Source organism: Palaemon carinicauda, chromosome 1 (assembly GCF_036898095.1).
Source record: "Palaemon carinicauda isolate YSFRI2023 chromosome 1, ASM3689809v2, whole genome shotgun sequence".
In the NCBI taxonomy this organism is placed as follows: domain Eukaryota; kingdom Metazoa; phylum Arthropoda; class Malacostraca; order Decapoda; family Palaemonidae; genus Palaemon; species Palaemon carinicauda.
Genome location: NC_090725.1, coordinates 37,106,744 through 37,117,363, shown reverse-complemented (window position 1 = coordinate 37,117,363; position 10,620 = coordinate 37,106,744). Strand labels below are relative to the sequence as shown.

At 32.2% G+C, this 10,620-nt stretch overlaps 1 protein-coding gene across 1 annotated transcript; it reads left to right on the top strand.

Annotated features, from left to right (window-relative positions):
* The first annotated feature begins 7,350 nt into the window (after nucleotides 1-7,350).
* Nucleotides 7,351-10,413, top strand: LOC137639710 (uncharacterized). The gene is made up of 6 exons (XM_068371977.1): nucleotides 7,351-7,500; nucleotides 7,586-8,199; nucleotides 8,476-8,737; nucleotides 8,840-9,413; nucleotides 9,509-9,692; nucleotides 9,852-10,413. Exons 1-6 carry the CDS (start codon nucleotides 7,351-7,353, stop codon nucleotides 10,411-10,413), a joined length of 2,346 nt encoding a protein of 781 aa, XP_068228078.1.
* Nucleotides 10,414-10,620: the final 207 nt, after the last annotated feature.

Genomic DNA, 10,620 nt, shown 5'->3' with positions numbered 1-10,620 from the left:
CGGAAGCAGTCACAGTTGTCGATGACATCCGATTGTTTGGATGCTGGGAAATGGAATTTTGATGTTTGTGTGTGCTTGTGAATGAGAGAGAGAGAGAGAGAGAGAGAGAGAGAGAGAGAGAGAGAGAGAGAGAGAGAGAGAGAGAGAGAGAGAGAGAGAGAGAGTTATTTACGTGTATCATGAAATGGTTTTCATATCAAGATCTGAATCCACCATATTTTTTTTAAAAATCATGGTTACATATAATCATAAAATTCACAAGCATAACACTGATGATTAAAATTACCATTTCCCTGATAACTCTATTTACATTAGAATATAAATTCAATAAACTCTATATAGAATCAATTTCAAAGCCTCTGACTTTAAGGAATACATGGATTTTCCTGTCAAAAAGATTAACCTTCCTCCCGCATGTATAGTTTTTAATGCAAGTAGTAAAATCCATTTACAGTTGATAATAGGGAAAAAAATTTAGGACTTAAGGGAATTACTTTGCGACTACCTATATCACTTTATATATATATATATATATATATATATATATATATATATATATATATATATATATATATATATATATATATATATATATGTATATTTATATATATATATATATATATATATATATATATATATATATATATATATATATATATATATATATATATATATATTTAAAGGCTAAAAATTTAAAATACCTCATTCATAATGGAAAAAAATATTATATTTCCACTATTTATATTTTTCTTTATATTTTGGGGGGCAATTGTGGTATTTTATGAACTATATGTGCATGATTATTACTTTTACGTAAATAAGGTATTTAGCTAATAATATGAATATTGCTCGAGGATAATTGATTTTGCAATATCATTTACTCTATTGCGAAGGAATAATCAAATACCTTATATAGAATACTTTTCTCGTTTACTTATTGTTTAAAATGTTTTCATAGAGTTTCATTTGTACTTGTACGATCAATATTTTTTCTATGATGAGGCTAAAAATATATTTCAAATTCAAAGGGATATGGATACAATTGTTCTTTAATCCATGTTGAATAGATAATCTACAGACAAAACACCGTAGTCACTACATTATGTCAGCACATTCGGAGGCAAGTTTCATTCACTGTATTGTGAATGGAAGTTCTATAGACCCGATGCCGTATTATAAAAATTTTTACCCTTTATATCGTCCACTTCTTTCATGGAATATAAAGTTAGTGGCACTCTTATTTTGTCCTATGAATATACAAACACTTTTTATATGGAATGTTTCATTTTGATATCCGAAGTGTATAGCCTTTTTATATCCATACAATTGTCATTTGGGTGCTGTTTTCTTCCATCAGTTCGACTTAATGTTTTTAAACTTGCGTTAGGCCCAACAATACTTTTTTTGTTTCAATGTTTACATTCAGAATCTTCTCACGAAAGTCTGACTCCACTCAAGTAACATTGCTTATTTTCGCTAAATGTATAATAAAGCGATATGATTGATAGAGTATATTAGGAAGTAGAATGAACAAAAGATTTTTTTTTATATCAAGAAACAATAAACAGTCTTATTTAAGGATAAGATAAAACATATATAATTAGAACCATTACAGAACGACTTTTATGAAAAGTGTGAAAGTTAAATTTATGATGTTAGAGTATATGAGATAGCAATAAGGATTATCATGTTAGTTATTTACAGCATCATTAATGTTTTCTTTAACGTGTGTTTGTGATTTATTTTATATTGATATATTTACATTTGTTATAAGATCTGATATGTATAAAAAAATATTTGCCACTTTCGCAAAAAGAGTTTGCTTACAGATATAAATAATGACAGGCATCACTTTTATACTAATATTTTACTAATTTTCCAATGTAGCACAGTGCTGGAATTATATTTATATACAATGGATTACATAATTCAAATACCACTTTTGCTTCCATCATTGCTGTAAATATTTTAATATCAATTCCCTCTACGTTCTAATAACTCTATATAAATATCACAAACTTATTTCACTTCACTCTTTCCAGACTACCCAACATTTCTATCCATTTTATGCTTCATGATCTAAAATCAAAATCTATGACCGTTTTATTTTTCTTTACATTCGATGCATACAACCTTAATTGACATAACATAAAGATAAATTAATGAAACAATCACTCGAATGTTTTGACCTTCTCGTCTATATGCACTATGTTTTATCAAAAATGTGTAGCCCACACTAATTTATCTTCATCGACTCAGAAACTTAAAAGGTGTATCAATCGTTAAATCCTCTCATGTGATTCTATTTGGACCATATGACCCTATTTTTCATTATAATTGCTTCAGTGAATATTTAAATGAATTTCATTCAAATATCTATAAAATCATCATAGTTTTCCTCGCTTGTTTAAAAAAAAAAATCCCTCGATCCCATACCTATCCTTCTTTAAATTTCGCTCTTATGTCCTGTGCAAACACTAGTTTTCCATCCTAAGTTCTTAAATTAAATAACGACCTGTTTTCATTATCTAATTTTGTTTACCAAAATCTCTCTATCCCGTAGATATTCTATTTTCAATCTGAGCCTTATGTTCTGAGGAAACACTGGCTTGGTTTTAGGTATGTATATTCATTAACGATCTTTAGAGGTTAGTCCCTAAACCTTATTGGTAGTGTCTCTATATTTCCATTGAATATAAACTTAGTTTTACTCATATTATCTTTATTTCTACATCTGCTAATATCAAGTTGTTAAGGTATTCCACATCAATGTTAATTCCTACATTTTCTCAATCTAATTTCTTGAAAACTTCCACCCTTTATGTATATGATCTTTCCATAAATGATAAATGTGTCTGTGTATATATATATATATATATATATATATATATATATATATATATATACATAGATATATATATTTATATATATATATACATATATATATACATATATATATACATATATATATATATATATATATATATATATATATATATATATATATATATATATATTTATATATATATATACATATTTATATATATATATTTATATATGTATATACACCTATATATATATATATATATATATACATATATATATATATATATATATATATATATGTGTGTGTATATATATGTATATATATATATATATATATATATATATATATATATATATATATATATATATATATATACATATATATATATATATATATATATATATATATATATATATATATATATATATATATATATATATATATATATATATATATAGCTTTACTGGATCTAGAAAAGAAGTCGAGTTTTATTCAAATAACTCTAGATTAAATAATTGCGATACACTCTGTTCTCAAAAAAAAAAAGGAAAGTTAAACTTCAGAGCTAACAAATATAGCATTAATGTCAGACTGTGTAAAATACCCATTAGGTAGTAATCTATGAAATCTTATAAATTCAATCATAATTAATAATTTAGATAACCTAAATCATACTACTTAGTAAAACAACTTTTTGTGTTAATATTTATTACAATAAAATAATTATGATTATGAATAAATAATTACTTCAAAGTAGTAACTGTTAAAGCAGTCGTAACTTTGCTTGTTCTCAATATATACCTTTCAAAGGTAAGAGCCTCGGAACTGCAGTCGGGGCAGCCAGTCAAACAATAGCCGGGCCCGGCTTACAATTAAATATTTAGTGAATCTCAAATGAGATCTGACTATGTGTTCGTCACTCCAAGACAACAGTTTAGAATTTTCTAAGTAAACCCTTGTTGTGATAAGTATGTTTTTGCATATTAGAGCATGGCTGGGGAGAAGTTAATTTAATATAACAAAGCGAAGTTGTTATTAATGGATTTACTCTAAATTAAAACAGTAATTTAAAAAGTGAAGTTAACGTTAGCATCCAGAGACAGTCTCATACCATTTAACGGTTATAAGACCCCTCAAAGCCCTCCAAATTTTATATTTAGGATATACTATGTTCATATTTGTAGGAAGCTATCATTTTTTAGGAGTAATGTCTACATTGTATGATTTACTACAGACGTTGGATGAGTTTCGAACATAGGTATTGGATTGGATCTATCATATCTATTTCAATTTTAACAGAAACAGGTTTGCTCAAAATTTTAGTTATATCATCCCAAGAAGGGATTTATAGCTAGCTAAAAGGCTCTCTTTTTCTTGTGATTAATATGCATGATTGTCGAAAAATTTCAGTTGCCAAAAAAGAATAATGTAAATTACATGGTTTAGCATTAAAAAATAATGAAATGTTTATGAAATCATTGCAGATGTAATAAGTACTTTTGTAATCATTTATATAAGGAGGTTGCACTTGTTCTTTTCTTTGAAAATCAGATTAACCTAATATGTAGGTGTATGATGTCTCCTTCTTTGAAATACCTAATCAAACAAAAACCTTGGTTTAATAACTGTCAATGTGCTTACTTGTATATATATATATATATATATATATATATATATATATATATATATATATATATATATATATATATATATGTATATGTGTGTGTGTGAGTGTATATATATATATATATATATATATATATATATATATATATATATATATATATATATATATATATATATGTATATGTGTGTGTGTGAGTGTATATATATATATATATATATATATATATATATATATATATATATATATATATATATATATATATATATATATATATATATATATATACGTTAGTCAACAAAATAATAAAAAGATAAAAAATTATATAAAATATCTGATGTATATGGAAAAAGTTAAGAATTGATTGCGTAATTATATAAGAAAACTTCCAGTGATTTTCCTCTGAAGATATTTCATTTATATGCGATGTTTTTCTCATTTCCTGCAAATGTAATGATCAGTAAATATTTTCTCTACTCCCTGTTAAGCAAAACTTCTTCCAAATGAGAACTTTTTTTATCAATTAATCACCAAATTTATCACGAATAAAAAGAACTAAGATTTACTGATAATAAATTCGAACATATTTCCAGAAACTCTCTCAATAATAACGCTCTGATGTATAACGGAACTCCCTAATTGATATCAAATTACTAACAAGTTCAGTGAATACATTCAGAGATGTGATGTTGAATTTCTGTTTTGTGAGGGAATATTTTGACTTTATAAACTTTCACTTTCTTTTCTTTTAGAGTCAATATTATAATTCAATTCTTCAAGTAGATTAATTAGGAAAATCAATATTGCCGTCGGGATGAAATACCGTTTCAAAATTGTTGGTTTCTTAAAATATGCAAAAAAAAATCTAATGTTTCCGAGCATAATTGAATATTTTTCTGTCTGCAGGTTTTTGTAAGGTCTGTAATACTGCCAAAAAGTTCACAAATATTACAGTAGATCAAACTTGCGAAGTTTACGACTGCAGGTATTTAGCAGTTAGCATATTTATAAAAGAAAAAAAAATTATATTCGAGTTAGAAGCTGAAGTTCACATAGGAGAACAAGACTCAAAACAAGGTATAATGAAAGCATTAATATATTTCCTGAGAATGGATTCATCACAAGAAATCTAAAAAGACTCTCTCAATAAGTCAAATTTCTGGCTCTTAAAGAAGAAACAAACCGAATAGGATTCCCAGAAGTGAATTTTAAATTAAGAATTACACCTAGTATCTTAAAGGAAATACAAACACACACATACACACTCACACACACAAACATACACACATTATATATATATATATATATATATATATATATATATATATATATATATATATGTATATATATATATATATATATATATATATATATATATATATATATATATACATATATATATATATCTGTATATATATATATATATATATATATATATATATATACAGATATATATATATATATATATATATATATATATATATATATATATATATATATATATATATATATATATATATATACATATATATAGAGAGAGAGAGAGAGAGAGAGAGAGAGAGAGAGAGAGAGAGAGAGAGAGAGAGAGAGAGAGAGAGAGAGAGAGAGAAAGAGACATTTGTTGGCCTCCTCTCCGGTATTGTAGTATGAATTATAATATGAATTACTAACCCTAACTGTTGTATTCTTTACAAAGCTGCTAAGGATTATGGAGTTCGACGAGCAGTTTCTTCGTCAGTGTGTTTATGCTGTCGTCATGGGGGAGAAGGTTTTCTTCCTCTCCAGGAGAGAAGGGTAAAGGACAGTTCGGGCTAGACTTGAATGCCTCCTACACCCTTTTACTACAGCTGTTATTTGGATTACCTCGTCTTGGATCTTCGGAATTACCTTTGGGATAGTTTGCTCAGTAACTGCCATCCACGGTGTATCTGAGCTTTTCAGCCTTGACTTGGGTGGTGTTGAGTGTGGACTTCCTGTGTGCTCAGGCCGTTGTCCAGGAATTGTTCCCAGTCGAGCGGACGCAGGAGGGGCATCTTTGCATCCTTTCAGCACGTCTTTTCGTCTCTGCAGCTGTGTGGGGAGCTTGATCGTTCGTGAGGAGGCATGTTAGGAGACTGAGTCCAGGTAATAATTTTCTAGCCATTTTATTTTTGAGAGGACGTTGCTGTGCCTATGCCTCGTGTTTACCTGTTCTCCAGTACTCCCTCTGAAGGCAGTGCTTTGATGTGGGACTGGTTATTTTGCCGAGAATCTATGCCAGAGTTCCCTGAGGCTTTAAATATTAGCCTAGCACCGGAAGACGGCCGCCGTGTTGTAAATAATACTTCGTTCCTTCTATAATTGGAGAGTTTGGTTATATGTATCATTTATATATATTTATACTTTATTAGTTGCTTTTCGTATGGAGAATGGTTTTTTGTTGGATTTCTGATTACTGTTATTAATTATAAGATTTAGCTTTATACTATAGGTAGGAGTTTTAAGTATTTCCCCACTGTGCTCTCCTCCTTCCCTCCTAACCTTATTCAGTAATAAGTAAGTGTTCTTAATTTGGGCCCCTGATTTATTGCTTATCTGTTATATATTTATTCATCTATCTTAGGGATTTATATTTTAGAGGTTAGGTCACCCTTTCTGATGTTTATTCTAAGGACTGGATATTTGGTCCTGTTGCTGATATTTGTTTATGTTTTGTTAATTTTCCTTTGTTGTTTTACATATATATTAAACATTGTTAAGTTTTTCTCGTATTTTCGTTTCCAGTGACCCTTTTTCATTGAGCATTTAAAACACTGAGTGCTTTAAAGATCTTGCACCACGGCCTCGCCCGAGGTCGTAACAAAGTGGCGACCATGACAGGATAGAGAGCTCAGAGTGTGCACTGTGGTTGGGTATTGTGATGAAGGCTTTGGTCACGAGGAAGGAAGTTTTGATGTTAGTCCTGAGTAAGGTTAGTCAGCACATGGCTGACGCAGAGCATTTGATTAATGATAAGGAGGATGATTTAGGAGGTGTTAGTGAAGGGAGTGAGGAGGTGGAGAGTGACAAGGTGAGTGTGTCAGCTGGTCTAACCTTGTTTGAGGATCCTCCTCGTATCGGTACACTGTATAAAGGTCCTGCAAACTTTCCCGAAGGTTCCCTTAAAAGTAGTGGGAACGTGTCCGATAATCCGTGTTTTGCCCTTTTCCAATGTACCCAGAACCCATCCCCCTTCTAATGCTTTGGGTGAGTCTGAGGCAGACCAAGAGTTTAAATTGATAAGTATGCATATAGAGTTGAGAAAATTAGAATTTGAGGAAAGCGAATGGGATAGGCGTCAGGAGAGGGAGATGGCAAATATAAAGTTAGAAATGGCTAGGCTGCAGAGTGCAAATTGGGCTAGCTCACCAAGGATAGGGCTGGAGGAAAAACTTAATTTAGGGGCAGAACTTAAATTAGTCACAATGTTTGATGACAAAAACGTCCCCCAGTTCTATAAGGCATTTGAGCGTGTGGCTACCCGATTGTCTTGGCCCACAGAGTTGTGGACCGTTCTTATACAGTGTAGATTAGTTGGCAAGGCAATTCGGGTATATAATGCCTTGGAGGAGGGAGTAGCAGAGGACTCTCATAAAGTTAAGAGCTTGGTGTTGGAAGCATATGATCTGGCCCCAGAGGCCTATCGCCTCAGGTTTCGTAATTTTAATAAACACCCGGCACAGTCCTTTGTCGAGTTTGCCCGCATAAAGGAGGAACAGTTCGACGGCAGGTGGTTACTTTCTCTGCGTTACGCGAGCTGCTACTCCTTGAAGAGTTTATGAAAGCCTGTAGCAGGCAGTTGAGGGTACACCTGGAGGAGATAAAGTTAAGTAATGCCGCTCATTTAGCCGATGAGTGTGAGTTGACGCATCGGTCTCGTAGTGGTATATTTAGTTATGAAATGTCAAATAACCTTTCGGTTCGCACACCCAGGAGTGGTGGGAGAGGAAATACATCTTCGTGAAGTCCCCATATCCATAGAAATAATGTTAATCCTAATTCCTAGAGTTCAAGGAGTGTCTCCTACCCCTAGAGTTCTGGTTAATAGAAGTTACCCTAATGTAGGTAATACCGGGCCTAATAATCAGGAAAACAGAGGTTCATGTCGTCGAGGAACTTGCTATTGGTGTAACAAGCCAGGGCATTGCCAATGCCATGCTCGTCAACATTACCTGGAACTTAATGGTCGAAGTCCTGTAGCTCTAATTCCTGATAGGTCTAATGTAGATATTAGTATTGTAGACAGATCTGTAGGAGACAGTAGTAGTGTAAGTAGCAAAGTTCAAAATGTTCCTAATGCTCAAGCATGACTTGATTTTGACAAATATGTATAGCCTGATAAGTTGATTTATGATAACCGTGTTGTCCAGGTTAAATTTCTTAGGGACACCGGTTCTGTGCGGTCGTTGGCTGTAAAAACTACTTTAAGTAGTGACATTAATCATACAGGGAATTTTGTAGTATTGGGAGGTTTCCTAGACTCAGTTGTGTCGGCTCCGTTGATTAATGTCCACTTGTCCTTTGCAGGATACAGTCGAATAACGGAATTGGCTGTGGTGGATAGTTTGCCTATCCCTGGAATAGTTGGTATCCTGGGGAATGACATGCTGGATGGGGAAGGTCGGGAGCTGTTCCCCATATTGTCGGTTAATGTCTGTTCTCTAGCTATAACTACTCGCTCCACAGCAAGAGCTGCTAATTTATTTGATGGAGATAATGATGATGACTTATTATTAAGTAGTATAGAGTTAGATTTAGAAAGGCCCGGGTCAGTAGAAAGTAGTGGAAGTGATGTAGTTAACCATTTTAACTTTGACCAAGCTGCTTCCATTAAAGCTCAGAAAGACGAATTTAATTTTGAGTTACGTGATGTTGATGATCTAACTAAGCCTAGGTTTGGGATTCTAGAAGGTCTATTATACAGGTTTAGTCGTCCCGCCACTGGTGAGGCAAATAATATTGTTTGTATTGAACAGATAGTTGTGCCACTTCAGTTCAGAATATCTATGTTGGAATTGGCTCACACAATTTTTTTTCAGATCATTTGGGAATGTTGAAAACTTTCCATAGTTTACCTAGATGTTTCGGGTGGCCTGGAATGAGAATGAGTGTAAAACAGTTTATCCGAGAGTGCGACACTTGTCAAGTCATGGGGAAGCCGAACCAGTGTATTCCTAAAGCCACATTGCATCCTATACCGGCCATAGGTAAACCTTTTTCAGAGTTAGTTATTGATGTGGTAGGTCCTTTACCCAAGACTAAAACGGGTTTTGTATATTTATTAACTATTAAGGATAGAGCGTCTCGTTTTCCTGAAGCTATACCTATGAGGCGTATTACTTCTATAATTGCTTTTGAAAAATTAATGGACTTCTTTTCTAGGTATGGTCTCCCTCGTGTAATTCAAAAAGACTGTGGGACAAATTTCACGAGTAAGGTATTTAGGGGTAAGTGTGCTGAACTGGCCATTCAGCACAATACCAGCATACCATATCATCCGGAGAGTCAGGGTTTGGTGGAAAGGTTTCATCAAACCCTAAAATCTGTACTAAAAGAACATTGTCATGACTCTGGTAGCGAGTGGGACAAAGACCTTCCTTTCTCCCTCTTTGCCATTAGAAGTCATCCTAATTCTTCAACAGGTGTAGCTCCTTTTGAGTTGGTATTTGGGCACAAAGTTCGAGGACCATTGGAAATTATGTTTGAAGTGTTAAAATCCAGCCAAAATAGGGAAGTAAAAGTTGGAGGATTGGGGGAAGACTTAAGGTCTAGGATGTTGAGTGCATGGAAGTTTGCTAGGGAGAATTTGAAACTATCTAAATCCCGAATGAAGGAAAATTTTGATAAAAAGGTTAAGGTTCGTTCATTCGAACCTGGGGAAATAGTGTTAGTACTGAGTATGGAACCAGACTGTTTTCTCGAGCCAAGGTATAAGGGTCCTTAGAAGGTTCTGAGGAAGTTGTGTGATGTTAACTATTAGGTGAAGTCTCCTGGTTTAAGTCGTAAATGTAAAGTTTTTCATATCAATCGTTTAAAACCTTATGTGAGTAAAAGGGGTAATCCCTTAACTATCTTGTGTGAAACGGTGTTAGTGGTAATTGATGTATCTCCGGAGGAGTCCGATGATTTAGTGTGTCAGGTCACATTGGAT

Coding starts and splice junctions, on each gene's coding strand:
- LOC137639710 (XM_068371977.1), top strand. CDS start 7,351: ATGAAGGCTTTGGTCACGAGGAAGGAAGTTTTGATGTTAGTCCTGAGT. Junction 9,414..9,508: donor GTTTAGTCGTCCCGCCACTG/GTGAGGCAAATA, acceptor ATTTTTTTTCAG/ATCATTTGGGAATGTTGAAA. Junction 9,693..9,851: donor ATAGGTAAACCTTTTTCAGA/GTTAGTTATTGA, acceptor CTTCTTTTCTAG/GTATGGTCTCCCTCGTGTAA.